Source organism: Rhinoraja longicauda, chromosome 37 (genome assembly GCF_053455715.1).
Source record: "Rhinoraja longicauda isolate Sanriku21f chromosome 37, sRhiLon1.1, whole genome shotgun sequence".
NCBI lineage: Eukaryota > Metazoa > Chordata > Chondrichthyes > Rajiformes > Arhynchobatidae > Rhinoraja > Rhinoraja longicauda.
This window is the reverse complement of record NC_135989.1, coordinates 3200313-3221368: the sequence shown is the minus strand read 5'-3', so window position 1 is coordinate 3221368 and position 21056 is coordinate 3200313. Positions and strand designations below refer to the sequence as shown.

Genomic DNA, 21056 nt, shown 5'->3' with positions numbered 1-21056 from the left:
GCAGAGATTGATAGGTTCTTGATGAGTACGGGGGTCAAAGGTTATGGGGAGAAGGCAGGAGAAGGGTTGAGGGAAGAAAAGATCAGCCATGATCGAATGGGGGAGCTGACTCGATGGGCCAAATAGACTAATTCTGCTCCGATGTCTTCTAGTTTAGTTTAGAGATACAAGGCGGAAACAGACCCTTCGGCTCAAAGTGTCCTCATCGACCAGCGATCTCTGTACACCAGCACTATCCTACACACTAGGGACAATTTACAATTTTTACCGAAGCCAATTAACCAACAAACCTGTACGTCTGGAGTGTGGGAGGAAACCGGAGCACCCGGAGAAAACCCACGCAGTCACAAGGAAAATGTACAAAACTCCGTACAGACACCACCCGTGGTCAGGATTGAACCCGGGTCTCTGGCACTGTGAGGCAGTAACGTTGCCTTTTTGCCACTGTGCCGCCCTATGTATAGAAAAGACGTATAGAAAAGACAGACAGGTGGGCAGAGGGGGTGGGGTTGCTCTGCTGGTAAGGAATGATATTCATTCCCTTGCAAGGGGTGACATAGAATCAGGAGATGTTGAATCAGTATGGATAGAAATGAGGAATTGTAAGGGTAAAAAGACCCTAATGGGAGTTATCTATAGGCCCCCAAACAGTAGGCTCGACATAGGGTGCAAGTTGAATCAGGAGATAAAATTGGCGTGTCACAAATGTAATGCTACGGGGGTTATGGGAGATTTCAACATGCAGGTAGACTGGGAAAATCAGGTTGGAAATGGACCCCAGGAAAGAGAGTTTGTAGAGTGCCTTCGAGATGGATTCTTAGAACAGCTTGTACTGGAGCCTACCAGGGAGAAGGCAATTCTGGATTTAGTGTTGTGTAATGATCCTGATCTGATAAGGGGACTAGAGGTAAAAGAGCCATTAGGAGGCAGTGATCACAACATGATAAGTTTTACTCTGCAAATGGAAAGGCAGAAGGGAAAATCGGAAGTGTCAGTATTACAGTATAGCAAAGGGGATTACAGAGGCATGAGGCAGGAGCTGGCCAAAATTGATTGGAAGGAGGCCCTAGCAGGGAAGACGGTAGAACAGCAATGGCAGGTATTCCTGGGAATAATGCAGAGGTTGCAGGATCAATTTATCCCAAAGAGGCGGAAAGACTCTAAGGGGAGTAAGAGACACCTGTGGCTGACAAGGGAAGTCAAGGACAGCATAAAAATTAAGGAGAGGAAGTATAACATAGCAAAGAAGAGTGGGAAGACAGAGGATTGGGACTCTTTTAAAGAGCAACAAAAGTTAACTAAAAAGGCAATACGGGGAGAAAAGATGAGGTACGAGGGTAAACTAGCCAATAATATAAAGGAGGATAGCAAAAGCTTTTTTAGGTACGTGAAGAGGAAAAAAATAGTCAAGGCAAATGTGGGTCCCTTGAAGACAGAAGCAGGGGAATTTATTATGGGGAACAAAGAAATGGCAGACGAGTTAAACCGTTACTTTGGATCTGTCTTCACTGAGGAAGATAACAGTATAACAGGTATAACAGAGCTTTATTTGTCGTTCGGTACCGAAGTACCGAACGAAACTACATAGCAGTTATAGAAAAAAAAAAAAGAACACAAGACACATAACCCCAACACAAACGTCCATCACAGTGACTCCAAACACCCCCTCACTGTGATGGAGGCAACAAAACTTCCCCTCTCTTCCCCACGCCCACGGACAGACAGCTCGTCCCCGACCGACCCGCACAGTCCCCGCACCGGGCGCTGAAACGTCTCGCGGCCGAACCGGGCGATGAAAGGCCCGCGACCAAGCCTTGCGCAGCTATGTCCCACAGCCGAGCCGCACCAGCGGTGAAAAGTCCCGCAGCCGAGATACACACAATCTCCCAAATGTTCTAGGGGCCGGAGAACCTAGGGTGATGGAGGAACTGAAGGAAATCCACATTAGGCAGGAAATGGTTTTGGGTAGACTGATGGGACTGAAGGCTGATAAATCCCCAGGGCCTGATGGTCTGCATCCCAGAGTACTTAAGGAGGTGGCTCTAGAAATAGTGGAAGCATTTGAGATCATTTTTCAATGTTCTATAGATTCAGGATCAGTTCCTGTGGATTGGAGGATAGCAAATGTTATCCCACTTTTTAAGAAAGGAGGGAGAGAGAAAACGGGTAATTATAGACCAGTTAGTCTGACATCAGTGGTGGGGAAGATGCTGGAGTCAATTATAAAAGACAAAATTGCTGAGCATTTGGATAGCAGTAACAGGATCATTCCGAGTCAGCATGGATTTACGAAGGGGAAATCATGCTTGACAAATCTACTGGAATTCTTTGAGGATGTAACTAGGAAAATTGACAGGCGAGAGTCAGTGGATGTGGTGTACCTCGACTTTCAGAAAGCCTTCGACAAGGTCCCACATAGGAGATTAGTGGGCAAAATTAGAGCACATGGTATTGGGGGTAGGGTACTGACATGGATAGAAAATTGGTTGATAGAAAGCAAAGAGTGGGGATAAATGGGTCCCTTTCGGAATGGCAGGCAGTGACCAGTGGGGTACCGCAAGGTTCGGTGCTGGGACCCCAGCTATTTACGATATACATTAATGACTTAGATGAAGGGATTAAAAGTACCATTAGCAAATTTGCAGATGATACTAAGCTGGGGGGTAGTGTGAATTGTGAGGAAGATGCAATAAGGCTGCAGGGTGACTTGGACAGGCTGTGTGAGTGGGCGGATACATGGCAGATGCAGTTTAATGTAGATAAGTGTGAGGTTATTCACTTTGGAAGTAAGAATAGAAAGGCAGATTATTATCTGAATGGTGTCAAGTTAGGAAGACGGGATGTTCAACGAGATCTGGGTGTCCTAGTGCATCAGTCACTGAAAGGAAGCATGCAGGTACAGCAGGCAGTGAAGAAAGCCAATGGAATGTTGGCCTTCATAACAAGAGGAGTTGAGTATAGGAGCCAAAGAGGTCCTTCTACAGTTGTACCGGGCCCCTAGTGAGACGGCACCTGGAGTACTGTGTGCAGTTTTGGTCTCCAAATTTGAGGAAGGATATTCTTGCTGTTGAGGGCGTGCAGCGTAGGTTCACTAGGTTAATTCCCGGAATGGCGGGACTGTCGTATGTTGAAAGGCTGGAGCAATTAGGCTTGTATACACTGGAATTTAGAAGGATGAGAGGGGATCTTATTGAAACATATAAGATAATTAGGGGATTGGACACATTAGAGGCAGGAAACATGTTCCCAATGTTGGGGGAGTCCAGAACAAGGGGGCCACAGTTTAAGAATAAGGGGTAGGCCATTTAGAACGGAGATGAGGAAGAACTTTTTCAGTCAGAGAGTGGTGAAGGTGTGGAATTCTCTGCCTCAGAAGGCAGTGGAGGCCAGTTCGTTGGATGCTTTCAAGAGAGAGTTGGATAGAGGCTCTTAAGGATAGCGGAGTGAGGGGTATGGGGAGAAGGCAGGAACGGGGTACTGATTGAGAGTGATCAGCCATGATCGCATTGAATGGCGGTGCTGGCTCGCAGGGCTGAATGGCCTACTCCTGCACCTATTGTCTATTGTCTATGTCAGATAGTCTAATGGTCAGTGGCTGAGAGCCAAGATTCTTCAATCTGCCACATTCACTTACAAAGCATTAATGTTTCCGGAGGTAGGGATAGTCTCTGTGATGGAGAGTTTCAATAGACACTGCCTGTGAGGAATGGTGTGGGAGGTCGAGGTGAGGTGTAGAAACTGCCCTCCCCTCCCCACCCCAGCCGGCAGCTTGCAGGTGTTACCTGCAGCCGCCACAACTGCTGGGTCAGGACCTGCTGACGTGGCCTAGTGTTTGCTGAGAAGCTGGTTCTACCTCCTTTAGCAAACTAGCCGCATTGTCCGTGCTTATCTGTGGCTCCCCTCCTACAACTGCTGCCTGGGGTTAGACATTAACAGAATCAGGAAGCCAGCTGTTTATGTGTAAGAAGGAACTGCAGATGCTGATTTAAACCGAAGACAGACGCAAAATGCTGGAGTAACTCAGCGGGACAGGCAGCATTTTCTGGAAAGAAGGAATGGGTGACATTTCGGGTCGAGACTACTAAAGACTTCTTCAGTTTGAAGAAGGGTCTCGACCCGAAAAGTCACCCATTCCTTCTCTTCAGAAAGGCTGCCTGTCCCTGCTGACTTACTCTAAACATTTTGTGTCTATAGCCAGGAGTTTATGATGTGGCTGTGTGAATTAAATGCAAAATGCGGGTGTGGTCAACTTGAGTAATAAAACAGAGGCTGTGATCTGATTGGCTTTACGAGGGGGAATGTAATTTGTTTTGCTAATGTAAACATAGAAGCTGATTTCGATGAGGGAGGCTCGGAAAGGGAGTGTAATCTTCAGATCGGAGATCAACCATTTTAATGCCATTAAGTGCATTCATTCTCCCCCATTGAAGCCCTTCCCCAAACCTAAACGACTCCCTCCTCCGTACCTGAACCACTCCGTCCGCCCCCCCCCCCCCCCCCCCCCCCCCCCCCCCCCGTTCCCCTGTCCCCTGAACCAACCCCCTCCTGCCCCCAAAAGGTCTCGACCCAAAACATCACGCATTCCTTCTCTCTCCAGATATGCTGCCTGGTCCCTGCTGAGTTACTCCAGCATTTTGTGTCTATCCCCAATCCAACTCCCGTATCTACGGAGCCACCTCCCCCGTCCCCAAAACACTGCCCCCCCCCCCCCCCACCCATCCCCTGAACCAACCCCTCTGTTCCCCTTATCTACAGAGCCACCTCCCCGTCCCTGAAACACCACCCCATCCTTGAAACCAAACCACTCCCCTCCCCCATACCCCGAACCTTACCACCCCCCCTTGTTCCCCAAACCATTGCCACACTTTCAACTCGCATCAGAAACCTGCACGTCGCCAACGTGGAAAACTACCTCCCTGTGTCTTGCTTCACTTTGGAAGGGCTGCTGTCGGACTCATTGTGTAGTGACTGTTCAACGGCTGTGCCAATCGTGGGATCAGACCTCTTTGCTAACAAGATCCCGCTTAGATTCAGCATTTTCTATTTGTACTTTTAGACTTGCTTTAAAGATACAGTGTGGAAACAGGCCCTTTGGCCAACCGAGACGGTGCGACCAGCGATCACCCTGTACACTAGCACTATCCCACACACTAGGGACGGTTTACAATTTACAGAAGCCAATTAATCTACAAACCTGTACTTCTTTGGTGCGTGGGAGGAAACAGGAGCACCTGGAGAAAACCCACGAGATCACAGGGAGAATGTACAAACTCCGTACAAACAGCACCCGTAGTCAGGATGGAACCCAGGTCTCTGGCGCTGTAACTGCGTCACCGTGCCGATCCTTTTTTGTGCATTCCATTTGCGAGCCTTATATTTCCCAACCTAGTATCAGGGAATGATTGCCACCCTTGGTTGTTCCTGACAAACATTTGTGTTCTGTGCCTCCTTTTCCCACCCCCACCCCCGTGAAACCCTGGAAAACTCGCTCCTCGAAAGGGGCAACTGAAGAGATGAGTCAGCCGAGGAGACTGCGAGTCACCTTGCACAACATCAAGGCGTCACAGTTAAATGGTCTTTCGAGTTGCAGTCGCTGTGATTTGTGTGTGCAAATTGTTTACACAAAGCAAGGACCCACGAGCTGTGGTGGAGCTATGGTATTTCAAGTAGACACAAGGAACAGCAGATCCTGGTTTACAAAAAAACAGTGCTGGAGTAACTCAGCAGATCAGACAGCATCTCTGGGGAATATGGATAGGTGACGGTTCGGAGAAGGCATCCCGACTTGAATCTTTATCTATTCTTGTTTGGTTTAGTTTAGAGATACAGCGCAGAAACAGGCCCTTCGGCCCATCGAGTCTTTATTGACCAGCAATCCACAAACATTAACACTATCCTGCACACATTAAGGACAATTTACAATGTACAGAAGCCAATTAACCTACAAACCTGTACGTCTTTGGAATGTGACAGGAAACCGAAGATCTCAGAGAAAACCCACGTAGGTCACAGGGAGAACGTACAAACTGTACAGACAGCACCCATAGTCAGGATGGAACCCGGGTCTCTGGCCCTCTAAGGCAGCAACTCTACTGCGGCGCCATCATGCTGCCCTCTGTTTCTGACCTACTGAGTGACTCCAGAACTTTGTCTTATTTTGTTATTTCATGCGTTGGTTTGGGAGTGACGGTGAAGCCACTGGAAGCTGTGGCTAGTGATGTGCCTCAGGCATCAATGCTGGGCCCATTCTTGTTTGCGGTTTATGTCAATGATGATTTGGATGAGAATGTACAAGGCATGATTAGTAAGTCTGCAGATGACACAGAAGTGGGTGGTATCATACAAAACGAAGATGATTATCAAAAATTACAATCAATTGGGCACAGTGGCACAGCAGTTGTTGCTGCCTTGCACTGCTTGCAGCGTCAGAGACCTGGGCTCAATCCTGACTACGGGTGCTGTCTGTACGGAGTTTGTACGTTCACCCCGTGACCTGCATGGCTTTTCTCCAATATCTTCGGTTTCCTCTCACATTCCAAAGACGTAGTTTGTAGGTTAATTGGCTTGGTATAAGTGTATATTGTCCCTAGTGTGTGTTAGTGTGCGGGGATCATTGGTCGGTGTGGACTCGGTGGGCTGAAGGGCCTGTTTCCACGCTGTATCTGTAAATTAAACTAAGTTGGGCAAATGCGCTGAATTAGGCCATTCGGCCCATCAAGCCTACTCCACCATTCAATCATTGCTGATCCGTTTTTCCCTCTCAATCCTGTTTTCCTGCTTTCTCCCCATAACCCCTGCCACCCTTACTAATCAAGAATCTGTCGATCTACACCTTAAAAATATCCATTGACTTGGTTTCCACCACCGTATGTGGCAGTGAATTCCACAGATTAACCACCCTCTGGCTAAAGAAATTCCTCTTCACCTCCGTTGTAATGGTACGTACATTTATTCTGAGGTTGTGTCCTCTGGTCCTAGACTCTCCCACTAGTGTAGACATTCTCTCCACATCCACTCTATCCAGGCCTTTCACTATTTGATAAGTTTCAATGATGTCTCCCTTCATCCTTCTAAACTCCAGTGAGTATAGACCCAGTGACATCAAACACTCGTCATCTGTAACAGAATCATTCCTGGATCATTCTTGTAAACCTCCTCTGGACCCTCTCCAACGCCAGCATATCTTTCCTCAGATATGGGGCCCAAAACCGCTCACAATACTCCAAATGCGTCTGACCAGTGTCTTATAAAGCCTCAGCATTTGTGTTTTTATATTCTAGTCCTCTTGCAATAAATGCTGGCAGTACATTTGCCTTCCTTACTACTGATTCGACTTGCAAATTAACTTTCTGGGAATCCTGTACCAGCACTCCCAAGTTCCTTTGCGCCTCCGATTTCTGAATTACCTCCCCATTTAGAAATAGAGTAAGCCTTTATTCCTGCTACCAAATGCGTGACTCCATACTTTGCTATGCTGTATTCCATCTGCCACTTCTCTGCCCACTCTAGTCAGTCTGAAGAAGGGTCTCAACCCGAAATGTCACCCATTCCTTCTCTCCAGAGATGCTGCCTGTCCCGCTGAGTTACTCTAGCATTTTGTGTCTAAATTTATATACCTCTCACAAAACCATGCTGACTCTGGGCTATTTTAACATGTGCTTCTAAGTACTCGGGCACCTCATTCTTTATAATCTATATACTAAAACTCTCGTTTGTTATCTTGTTTGTGACTGAACTTCAGCCAAAACGGTACACGATAGTGTGACAATTTTAGGCCCACCTTACTCACTATTGTCACTTTAGTGATAATGCAAGTAGTTTAATTGAAATCGGTGTTATATTTTTAAAGTTATTCACATTTTAAAGTTTAAAAGGAGGGGAGGGGGAGGGGAGGAGGGAGGGGGGGAGAGGGGAGGGGGGGGGTGAGGAGAGAGGGGAGGGGGGGAGGGGGGGGGAGAGGGGAGGGGGGGGGGGAGGAGAGGGGGGGGGGGGAGGAGAGGGTGCTGCACCAATGCAGGAGAGGTTTGGGCCCAACGGGTCCACTTTGTCTAGTGGACTCTAAAATCTTACCAACTACTGAAGTCAGGCTAACCGGACTATAGTTTCCACTCTTTTGCCTGCTCCCTTCTTGAACAGCAGTAATATTTGCTTTTTTTAATCATCAATCTACACACAATACCCCATAATAAAAAAGCGAAAACAGGTGTTTACAAATTTTTGCGAAGAAATAACTGAAATATCACATTTACATAAGTATTCTTTTAAAAAGAAATAACTGAAATATCACATTTACATAAGTATTCAGACCCTTTGCTATGAAACTCAAAATTGAGCTTATGTTCATTCTGTTTCCATTGATTATCCTTGAGATGTTTCTACAACTTGGTTGGAGTCCACCAGTAGTAAATTAAATTGATTGGACATGATTTGGAAAGGCATAGACCCGTCTACATAAGGTCCCACAGTTGACAGTGCATGTCAGAGCAAAAACCAAGCCATGAAGACAAAGGAATTGTCCGTACACCTCCGAGACAGGATTGTGTTGAGACACAGACCTGGGGAAGGGTATAAAACTATTTCTGCAGCATTGCAGGTTCCGTAGAGCACAGTGGCATCCGTAATTCTTAAATGGAAGAACTTTGGAACCACCAGGACTCTTCATAGGGCTGGCCGCCCACCCAAACTGAGCAATCGGGGGAAGAAGGGCCTTGGTCAGGAAGGTGACCAAGAAACCGATCGTCACTCTGACAGAGCTCCTGAGTTCCTCTGTGAAGATGGGAGAGACTTCCAGAAGGACAACTATATCTGCAACACTCCACCAATTAGGCCTTTATGGTGGAGTGGCCAGACGGAAGCCACTCCTCAGTAAAAGGCACATGACAGCCCACTTGGAGTTTGCCAAACGGCACCTAAACAACTCTCAGGCCCTGAGAAACACGATTCCCTGGTCTGATTAAACCAAGATTTAACTTGTTGGCTAGAATGCCAAGCGGCACCGCTCATCACCTGGCCAATACCATACCTACGGTGAAGCATGGTGGTGGCAGCATCATGCTGTGGGGATGTCTTTCAACAGCAGGAACTGGGAGACTAGTCACGATCGAGGTCGAGATGAACGGAGCAAAGTACAGAGAGATCCTTGATGAAAACCTGCTCCAGAGCGTACTGGACCTCAGACTGGGGCGGAGGATCACCTTCCAACAGGACAACGACCCTAAGCATACAGTCAAGACAACGCAGGAGTGGCTTTGTGACAAGTCTGTGAATGTTCTTGAGTGGCCCAGCCAGAGCCTGGACTTGAACCCGATCAAACATATCTGGAGGGACCTGAAAATAGCTGTGCATCGACACTCCCCATCCAACCTGACAGAGTTTGAGAGGATCTGCAGAGAAGAATAGGAGAAATTACCCAAATACAGGTGTGCCAAGCTTGTAGCGTCGTACCCAAGAAGACTTGAGGCTGTAATCGCTGCCATAGGTGCCTTTACTGAGTAAAGGGTCTGAATACTTATGTAAATGTGATATTTCAGTTATTTCTTTTTAATTACTTTGCAAAAATTTGTAAACATCTGTTTTTGCTTTTTTATTATGGGGTATTGTGTGTAGATTGATGATAAAAAAAATGAATTTAATTCATTTTAAAATAAGACTGTAACGTAGCAAAATATTTTCTGATTACTTTCTGAATGCACTGTACCTTAAGCATCAAATCCGGTTCATTACATGATACCAAATCCAGAATTGCCTTTTCCCTGGTAGGCTCAACTACAAGCTGGGCTAAGATACCATCTTGTAGGCACTCTACAAATTCCCTCTATTGGCATCCAGTACCAACCTGAATTTGCCCACAAGGATTCTACATCTTCTGATCCTATGTCACCCCTTGCTCAGGTCTGAATTTAATTCCTTACCAGCAGAGCCACCCCAACCCCTCTGCCCACCTGTCTGTCTTTTTGATAGGATACGTAACTTTGGATATTCAGCTCCCAGCTCCGATCCTTTTTCAGCCACGTCTCCGTGATGCCCACAACGTCTTACGTACCAATTTATATCTGCACTACAAGGTCAACCACTTTGTTCCATATTCTACTTTCATTCAAATATGACATCTTTAGTTTGGTATTCACCTCCAGCAATTCCCAGCACTGATCTGGTGAACCATCTCAATAGTCAATAGTCAATAGTCGTTTATTTGTTACATACACATAAATGTGTAGTAATGTGTAGACTCTGCACAGTCCTGAAGGAAGCATGTCCTTCCTTAGAAAATGAGAAGGTTGAAGCCTTAAAAAGTGCTCTCGGTCTGTTGTCCCTGAAGCCATGTAGAGATGTAGAGACTTTGTAGTCCAATCCTGGGAGAAAGCACTGCTACCATGATGTCAAACATCTTGCCTTTTTGCAATCTTGCAATAACAAGATGCCAAACACCTGACCTGTACCCACCTATCACTCGCCAGGCTTTATCTTGCCCATGGAAAGACACAAAATGTTGGATTAGCTCAATGGGCCAGTCAGCATCTCTGGAGAACATGGAATCCTGAGTAAAACACAAAGTGCTGGAGCGACTCCAATGGGTCAGGCAGCAGCTGTGGACTGAATGGACAGGTGACTTTTCAAGTTGGGATATCAGATCTACTGGACCCCTGGAATCCCATTGAAATGACGGCAAACAGAAGCAGCAAGGCAACGGTCTCACGAGAGAGGCCGCTAGATGTTTGGGGAAGACACAAGGAACTGCAGGAAGTTTGAGTAAAACACAATGTGCTGGAGGAACTCAGCAGGTCAGGCAACATCTGTGACGGGAACGGACAGGCGATCCTTCTGTAGCAGGTGGGAAAAAGCTGGAAAAGAGGTAGGGGTGGGAAAAGTCTGGCAAGTAACAGGTGGATACAAGTGTGGGGGGGTTGATAGGCAGATGGGTGGAGTCTGTGACAAAGGCCAGAGGTGAAAAGGAGACAGAAGGTAAGGAGAGATGAGGGAGTAAAGTATAAAATCTGAGGGAGGGATATGGGTTGAAGGTGGGGGGCGGAGGGGGGGGGGGGAAGGAAAGGTGGGATAGTGGGATAAATGAGTGGGTGCCAAAGTGGGGGTGGGGAGAGCAGTGGTTGGGGCACAGGAAAGGAAGAGAGGGAAGGGGGGGGGGGGGGTGTTGGTTGAAATCAGAGAATTCACTTTCATAATCGAAACAAGGAACTACTGATGCTGGTTTATACTGATGCTGGTTTAGAGATGCTGCCTGACCCACTGAGTTACTCCAGCATTTTGTGATACCTTCGATTTGTACCAGCATCTGCAGTTATTTTCCTACACTGGTTTATACCAAAGTTAGACACCAAGGTAGACACAAGACTCTTGTCTGCAGGATTCCTTATCTCACAGCCTTTTTCACCTCTGGCCTTTGTCCACTCATATCATATCATATCATATCATATCATATATATACAGCCGGAAACAGGCCTTTTCGGCCCTCCAAGTCCGTGCCGCCCAGCGATCCCCGCACATTAACACTATCCTACACCCACTAGGGACAATTTTTACATTTACCCAGCCAATTAACCTACATACCTGTACGTCTTTGGAGTGTGGGAGGAAACCGAAGATCTCGGAGAAAACCCACGCAGGTCACGGGGAGAACGTACAAACTCCTTACAGTGCAGCACCCGTAGTCAGGATGGAACCTAAGTCTCCGGCGCTGCATTCGCTGTAAAGCAGCAACTCTACCGCTGCGCTACCGTGCCGTGCCGCCCCTATTAATCTGCCAATTAATCCCCACCCTCCTATTGGAAGTAGAGTCCCAACCCAAAACGTCACCCATCCTTTTATTTCAGAGATGCTGTCTGACCTGCTGAGTGACGCCAGCACTTTGGGGCACTGTTATAGGAAAGATGTTGTCAAACTGGAAAGGGTACAGAGAAGATTTACGACAATGTTGCAGGACTAGAGGGTGTGAGCTATAGAGAGAGGTTGAGCAGACTGGGACTCTAATCCCTTGGAGCGCAGGTGGATATGGAGTGACCTTATAGAGGTGTATAAGATCATGGGAATAGAATGGGTAGATGCACAGTCTCTTGCCCATTGATGGTAATTTTTTGGACCAGAGGACGTAGGTTTAAGGTGAATGGAAAAAGATTTAATAGGAATCTGAGGGATAACTTTTTCACACAAAGGGTGGTAGGTGTATGGAACAAGCTGCCAGAGGAGGTAGTTGAGGCAGCTTCAAATTCCTGGGCGTGCATATTTCCGAAGATCTTTCCTGGACCCTGATGCAATTATAAATAAAGCACATCAATGCCTCTACTTCCTGAGAAGATTACGGAGATTTGGTATGTCAGAGAGGATTCTCTTGAACTTCTACAGGCGCACAGTAGAGAGCATATTGACTGGTTGCATCACTGCCTGGTTTGGCAACTTGAATGTCCAGGAGCAAAAAAGACTGCAAAAAGTTGTGAACACTGCCCAGTCCATCACCAGCTCTGACCTCCCCACCATCGAAGAGATTTATCAAAAAGGCAGCCAGCATCATCAGAGACCCACACCACCCTGGCCACACACTCATTTCACCCCTGCCATCAGGAAGAAGGTACAGGAGTCTGAAAACTGTAACGTCCAGGTTCAGGAACAGCTTCTTCCCTACAACCATCAGGCTATTAAACACTACAACCTCAAATAAGCTCTGAACTACAATAGACATTATTATTATTGTTATTATTGCACTACCATTGCTTGTTTTTTGTGTGTATGTATGTGTGTGTGTGTGTGTATGTGTATATGTATATATGTGCATATATATATATGTGTACTTTTGAGTGTATATATACATACTGATTTTTTTCTCTCGTTTATTATATTGCTTACAGTGTACTATGTTTACATATTCTGTTGTGCTGCAGCAAGTAAGAATTTCATTGTTTTATCTGGGACATATGACAATAAAACACTCTTGATTCTTGACTTGACTATCCCAACGTTTAAGAACAATTAGAAGATAGACACAAAAAGCTGGAGTAACTCAAGGGGACAGGCAGCATCTCTGGAGAGAAGGAATGGGTGACGTTTCGGGTCAAGACCCTTCTTCAGAATTAGACAGGTACATGGATAGGACAGGTTTGGAGGGATATGGGCCAAATGTGGACATGTGGGACGAGTGTCGTTGCCACATGTTGGTCGGCGTGGGCAAGTTGGGCCGAAGGGCCTGTTTTCACACGTATCACTCAATGACTCATGAAATGATCAGACTGTTGGGTTGTAAGCTAACCAAGTGGATAATGAGGTGCTGTTCCTCCAGTTTGCGTGTGGCCTCACTCGCTGGGTTAAGTAACTTGCTTGTCGTTCTGTTGACAGGGCCAAGGAGAGCATGTACCACGCTCTGATGTACGCCACCATTTTGGAAATGCAAGCCATGATGACCTTTGAACACGATGACATCATCAGTGCTGGTCATACGATGAAAGAAGCGCAGGAGATTTGTCAAAGGTGAGGTGTCTTAAGTCCATGCTGACCATTGATCACCCATTCACACTGGTTCTATCTTATCCAACTTTTGTTTCCCACTTCTGGCTCATTTTTAATTAGCTTGGAATTGAGGAAGCAGGTCAGACTCTGAGCACATTGGTGGCTGGAGTCACTTGCAGTGCAGACTGACCAACTTTGGCAGAATTCCACACCCTGGAGAACCAGTTGTGAAGCAGATGGTTTTATGACATTTTACCAGCACTGTGCTGGACGTTTAACAGATTCACTTTCTGCAGTTAATAAATTTATTGTATTAAATTATATGATTCTGCTGCTGCCATAGTGGGATTCAAGCTTGCGTATCTTGACGTCACTGGGCCTGTACTCGCTGGAGTTTATAAGAATGAGGGGAGGACCTTATTCAAAGGTATAGAATAGTGAAAGGCTTGGATAAAGTGGATGTGGAGAGGATGTTTCCACTCGTGGGAGAGTCTAGGACTAGAGGTCAAAGCCTCAGAATTAAAGAATGTTCTTTCAGGAAGGAGATGAGGAAGAATCTCTTTAGTCAGAGGGTGGTGAATTCTGTGGAATTCTTTGCTACAGAAGGCTGTGGAGGCCTTCGGTGGATATATTTAAGGCAGAGATAGATAGATTCTTATCCGACCAGTCTTACTGTCTCCAACTACATTTTATCTCTGTTTGCTTTGTTGCTACCTTCTCCCAGCTAACAATGATCTATATTTTCCTTGATCTCCATCCCCATTATCCTATTTTCACATCTTACGCCTTCTTATCTATGTACCTCCCTCTCCCCTGACATCTGTCTGAAGAAGGGTCTCAACCTGAAACGTCACCCATTCCTTTTCTCCAGCGATAATGCCGTCCCGCTGAGTTACTCCAGCATTTTGTGCCTATCTTAGATTCTTGATTAGTATGGGTGTCAGGGGTTATGGGGAGAAGGCAGGAGAATGGGGTTAGGAGGGAGAGATAGATCAGCCATGATTGAATGGCAGAGTAGACTTGATGTGCCTAATTCTGCTCCTATCACTTATGATCCATGGTCTACAATGCTGGCCATTGGTCCTGTACATGATCACAATGCTGCTGGATTGCATCGGCACTTACAATGGTCATAGTGCATCCTAATCCTGAGGTTAGTGTAGGGTTAGTGTAATGGACAGCATGGACTCGATGGGTGGAAGGGCATGTTTCTGTGCCATCTGGCTCTCTTGATAGACCTCAAATGAAAACACTGGACTGGTGATAAAGTCTCGGCTGGTTTACCGATATCGTCATGTTGTTGTTCATCCTTCGGGTTTGAAGATGACCATGACTTCACTTTCAGTTGGAGGATTGGTGACTGTGGGTCCGGAAATGACTGGTGAGGCCAATCCGGGCCTGGAAGGCATGCCCACACGTAGGACACAAGTGGATGGGTGCTGCAGTGGAAGTGGAGGTAGCCCGGGCCTTGCGTGCGGTGCGTTTCCTCTGGGCCTCTGCAGTGCGTCTATTTGCTTTGATGTTAGCCAGCAGGGTTCACAAGTTCCATGTGCTGAGGTTGAGCACCTTCAACTTGTTTTTCTTATTATTTCGACCGCTGATTGGGATCACCGCCAGCCGCGGTACGCTGGCCAGGGTGAAGTGAAGCAGGCTATGTTTGAGGAACCTTTTCTAGCCCCTTCCTCCATGGAGGTGATCAGAGCGAATCCTAGAGAGGGCTGCTCAGACACCCAGGGGGCTGCCGAACTCCACTGCTGCTTCGGTCCAGTAGAGAGCGACCCTATGCCCTGGGTCGCCTGTGTGCAGGTTCGTGACTACAGCTTCCAGTGTATCCACACCTGCTGCTTCGCCACTCTCCCATCGCCAACAGGACGTGAGGTTGCACGGTATGGGGTTGAAGTCCTGACTTGCGCTTGACTTGGATTTAAGTGAGGGGGAGTTGCGCAGATCGTCGGCCTCACTCTCTATTCCTGGCCTATTGGGTTCTAGCAGCAAGACATAGTCGGGACGGCTGGGGACAGGTCAGGATGCAGTGGATGGTCAGAAGTGTCCTACGTATCTCACTCTGCCCTGTTTGCGCACCACGACGCTTTGCTAGGATCGTCTTTCTGCCCGTTGAACCTACTGGTGGTTTCAGCCGCGCAATCCGCCGAACCCAGGCTTCACGTGCTAGGTAGACAAGCCCTAAAGCCGCTGGAACCAACGACTTGCCGACTGTACATGTAGTGTTGTAGTGTTTTTTGTGGTTGTGTGTTATGTGGGGGGGGGGGGCGGGACTGTAAAATTGTCTCTTCCGAACGGAGACCCGACCTTTGTTTCTGGGCCGTGTCTCCGTTCCCGCTGCGGCCTACCATCGGCCAAACACTTGGAGCTGGCAGCCTCCAGCTGGGACCATCTGGGGCTCTGGTTCGCAGAGCCCGCGGACCGGGCTGTACTCACAATCTGCGGAGCTGGCTGCCTTCGGAGGCTGTGGTGGCGCTGCGGGAGCGGCTGCGTCTCGTCTCCGGAGGCTACTTGGGCCGCGTGGATATCGGAAGCTCGCAGGCTCCTAGATGGGGGCCGACATCGGAAGTTCCAGCAACGGCAGCGTCTTCGCCCGCCCCGAATCGCGGGGCTTTGGTCGGCTCGCCGCGGATCTTTCACCGTCCGGCACGGCCTGGAATAGGCCGCGGGATTTTCTCTGCTCGGCGGGGGCTTCAATGGCAGGAGCCACGACCGCCGCGACGTGGCAACTTCAACAGCCTGACCACGGGAGAAGACGGCAGGGGAAGAGAAAAGACATTCTGGCCTTCCATCACAGTGAGGAGGTGACTGGAGGAGACTCACTGTGATGGATGTTTCTTGCTCATTTTTATTGCTTATTTTTATTGGTCTTATTGTTGGACTGTGGGTAATTTTTCATTTCACTGCACATTTATGTGTATGTGACAAATACATTGACTATTGACTATTGGCAGGGTCGTCCAACTCCCGTACAAGTACCATTTAGGACTTGCCCACCGATATCGTCATAAGGGAGGGAAGGAAAGCTGCCCTTTATGTCTTTCTTATGCCCAACAGTGATATCAGTGGACTCTCTCAAAAAGACCCAGCGAGCTGTCCCAATTCTACAAAACTGCTCCAAAAATAGAATTTGCGGTCAGTGTTCAAGGTGCTGACACTTTCACTTGGAAAAAGTACTGTACCCCACAAACAGCTTGTGCTGAAGTAACTCACCGGCTCAGGCATCATCTGTGGAGGGAATGGCTAGGCGACGTTTCGGGTCGTGACCCTTCTTCAGAACGATTGTGATATTGAGGAAAGAGCTGGAAAAGGCAAGGAGAGAAAAAGGGTGAAATGTAAAGCTAGAGGGAGGGATGTAGGTGGAAGGGGACAAGAGAGGTGGGATCGTGGAAGAAATTGGAGCCTCTTTTCCCTTCCCCATCCTCTTCCGCCCATATCCTTACCTATGGCTTTATATGTCATTTCCCTCCTTATCTGATACCATTTGTCTCCTTTTCATCTCTGTCCTGTGTCCACCCATTTGCCAATCAAAGCCCCTCTCACCTGTATCCACCTATCACTTAGACACAAAAAGCTGGAGTAAGTCAGCGGGTCAGGCAGCATCTCTGGAGAAAAGGAAAAGGTGACGTTTTGGGTCTATCTTTGATGTAAATCAGCAGGCTTTGTCCCGGCCCACCTCTCTTTTCCAGCCACCCCCCCCCCCCACTACAATCAGTCTGAACAAGGGTGTTAAAATGAAACCTCATCTGTCTATTCCCCCACTGATGCTGCCTGACCCGCTGAGTTCCTCCAAACCTTTGCGTTTGTTCAACATTCCTGCGTCTGCAGTTCCTTGTGTCCCCACAAAAATCAAATCGTTCCCTTTCAGCTGCTAAAATGTAGAAACGAGGAACTGCAAGTGCTGGTTTACGAAAAATAAAAGACACAAAGTGGTGGAGTAACTCAGCAGGGCAGGTGGCATCTCTGGAGAGCATGGATGGGTGACGTTTTGGATAGAGGCCCTTCTTCAGACTGATTGTGGAGGGGGGGGGGAAGAAAGCTGGTAGAGAGGAGGGGCAGGACAAAACCTCAGGCTTCACAGTTTAGATTTATTTTAGATTTAGAGATACAGCACGGAAACAGGCCCTTTGGCCCACTGAGTCCTCGCCACCCAGCGAGCCCCGCACATTAACACTATCCTACACACACTAGGGACAATTTTTTAAAAACATTTTACCCAGTCAATTAACCTACATACCTGTACGTCTTTGGAGTGTGGGAGGAAACCGAATATCTCTGAGAAAACCCACGCAGGTCATGGGGAGAACGTACAGACTCCGTACAGACGGCGCCCGTAGTCAGGATCGAACCTGAGTCTCAGGCGCTGCATTCGCTGTAAGGCAGGAACTCTACCGCTGCGCCACCGTGCCGCTACCAGTTCATAACTCTTCAATCTTTTCGTCTCACCCCTTCTGTTTTTCATCTCTGATCTTTGTCCAACCATCAACCTATCAAAAAATAAACCCCTTGTCTGTGTTCACCTCTTCCTGCTTACCTGCGTTGTACTGGCCCTCCTCTATTCTAGTTTTCTTTCCTCTCTACAATCAGTTTGAAGAAGGATCCCGATCTGGAACTTCACCTGGTTCTCCAGAGTTCCCGTCTGACCCGCTGAGTTGCTCCAGCACTTTGCGTCATTTTCTGCTGCAGTTTAGTGTCAGTTCATAGGGATCTCTGGTGCCCAGTATCTGATCTCTGGTCCTGATATCATCAAAACCACTGAGCTCCTAATCACTTTGGACAAGAAACCAGAAGCAAACATTGAACTTTTTAAGGTAGACACAAAATGCTGGAGTAACTCAGTGGGCCAGGCAGCATCTCGGGAGAGAAGGAATGGGTGACGCTTCGGGTCGAGCTTCTTCAGTCTGAAGAAGGGTCTCGACCCGAAACGTCACCCATTCCTTCTCTCCCGAGATGCTGCCTGACAAGCTGAGTTACTCCAGCATTTTGTGTCTACCTTCGATTTTAACCAGCATCTGCAGTTATTTTTTTCCCGACACATCGAACGTTTTAACATTTATAAGCTGTGATAATTGCAGACACACAAAATTAATTCAGAAGCTTTATTTTTGTTTTAGAAGCTGTCTTGTACTTTGAAGTGCTTGTTAAGGAATTGTAGTCCACACCCAGAAATTACTTTTAGGACCAGATAGTTTGCCACCATTAATTATGGGTCGGTGCTCCTTTTGAAGTTTTCTTGGATCTTCTAACATAGTGTAAGATTCTCAGGATTATTTTGGTAAGTGTAAGATTCTCAGGATTATTTTGGTAAGTGTAAGATTCTCAGGATTTAAAATGTCCAAATTTGTGTTGGTGCGTACAGATTCAGCCGGGTTGCTGTAGAGGTGTATCCCTGCAAACACAACGGTGCTTGAAACTTCCGTGTCCCCTCATCGCCAGAACTCACCAACAAGCACCAAGACCTGGCTTGGCTGGCGGTGAGGGGAGCCCTCCCAGTCAGATCCTTCCTGCACCGCCGGAACCTCACTACCAGCGCACGCTGCCCTCGGGACGGCTGCTACGGAGAGGAGACGGTGGCCCACCTCTTCAAAGAGTGCGGATTTGCCAAGAGAGTCTGGAGAGGTCTGCAGGGGTCCCTGTCACGATTCATTCCTTTAGACTTGCATTGCATTTGTGAATACTTGGCAGCAGCCACCATTTCAATCGACAACATCAGCAAGTTTGGTGTTACTGCTTTATCAAGTCACAATTGGGCAAGGGATGCAGTCAATCACCTTGTGATTGGCCCTCTGCAGATTGACCCTAGTTTGCAGGGAATGGAATGCGAAAGTGGGATAACGTGGAATTAATGTGAGTGGGGTAATCAATTGATGGTCGGCATGGACTCTGGGCTGAAGGGTTCGTTTCCATGCTGTATCTAAACTACACCAGTTCTATCATTATCACTATTATTAGTATCATTGAATCATCATTGAATCCTATTCACTAGGGACAATTTACAGAAGCCAATTAATATATAAACCTCTATGTCCTTGGAGTGTGGGAGGAAACCAGAGCAATCCACATGATCACATCCGTGCAGATGGTACCCATAGTTGGGATTGAAGCTGGGTTGAAGCTGGGTCTCAGGCGCTGTAAGGCAGCAACTCATACCGCAACGCCACTGTGCTGGGAATGTGGCCTCCTACCCATGAACATTGTGTAGGGGTTGTGAATCTTATAGAACAAGGGAGGCCACGTTCCTGTGGTGGAATCCTTGGGTTGTTTTGGCATGCAGCCCATTAAGAGTTGGCTCGCTTATTGAACATGCAAAACAGACACAAAAAGCTGGAGTAACTCAACGGGTCAGGCAGCATATCTGGAGAAAAGGAATCCAGTTCACCGCACTCATGGGCTCGTTCTCCGCACTGCTCCAGTTTGTTTCCACCTTTAGGTGTTTCCCCATGTTAGTGATAATTGCAGTTGAATCTCCTTCCACCACCTTTTGCGGGCAGTACCTGCTGGGGCAGAGAGCCTTCCTCTTGACTTCTCTGGTTCTTTAGCTGCGTGCCTTAAATCCATCTCCTCTGTTTTTGAACCGAATGCCAATGGGAATGTTTCCTCACTGTCTCGACCCTGTGTGATCTTCAGCACTTGCACCAAATCTTCTCTGTCTTCTTCACTCGAACCTCTCTGGCGAATCCGCTTGTCATCATCTTTAAACCACTGCCAAGGTCAGTTTCCCCATACATTGGCTCCCACCTACATGTGCTAGTGGTGAGAAGACTTCCTGGATAAAAATCGCCCGACAGGCACTCTACCCTAATAGACCATTTGTTTCCAATAGGTTTCGAAAGAAGTCCACTGTTGTTGGTTCCCTCTCGAGTCTTGTGAACAAATCATCTGGTGACCACTTCACTGAAGGTTCGTGTATTGACGCACTCTGCGGAGAATGTGGTGCCATTTCATTGATTGTTTCGAAAAACAGGCCTTATGGCCCACCAAGTCCGCGCTGACCAGCGATTCCCCCATACACGAGCACGATCCTACACACACTAGGGACCATTTACATTTATACCAAGCCAATTCACCTACAAGCCTGGACGTCTTTGGAGTGTGGGAGGAAACCGTAGGAGAAAACCCGTGCAGGTTACAGGGAGAACGTACAAACTCCGTACAGACAGCACCTGTAGTCAGAATCGAACCCGTGTCTCTGGCGCTGCAAGTGCTGTAAGGCGGCAACTCTACTGCTGCGCACTGTGCCGAATTGGATGAATGATTCTGTCATTCACAGACGTTTACAAGGATTTGCATTAGTTTATCGCCGTCAATGTAGTGAAACAACCCAACGCCCTTCACTACCTCATTGTCGAACAAAGTTTGGCATCACATCACCGCAGTGATATTGGGACAGAATCTGCGGCTTGGACAGAGAGGTAGATTTTAAAAGAGGGAAGAGCTTTAATGAAGGCAGTCCAGAGGTTAGGTTCAGGGTAGCAGAAGGCAAAGGCATCAGATGGCACAATAAAGGTCAGTACATGCAATGGGCCAGAAGTGGAGGAGCACAGACTGATGCCCATTATCAGCTCAGCATGTCTGCCCTGCACTTGCTGAGTACTTCTAGT

The 21056-nt window shown here is 47.5% G+C and overlaps 1 protein-coding gene across 1 annotated transcript in view; it reads left to right on the top strand.

Moving 5' to 3' along the window:
- LOC144610725 (tetratricopeptide repeat protein 39A-like) overlaps positions 1-21056 on the top strand; it is a 104433-nt gene that overhangs the window by 35145 nt on the left and 48232 nt on the right. Inside the window, exons 3-4 of the mRNA XM_078429643.1 lie at positions 13342-13473; positions 20279-20355. Coding sequence (XP_078285769.1) covers positions 13342-13473; positions 20279-20355 — 209 coding nt within the window. The remainder of the gene's footprint in view (positions 1-13341; positions 13474-20278; positions 20356-21056) is intronic.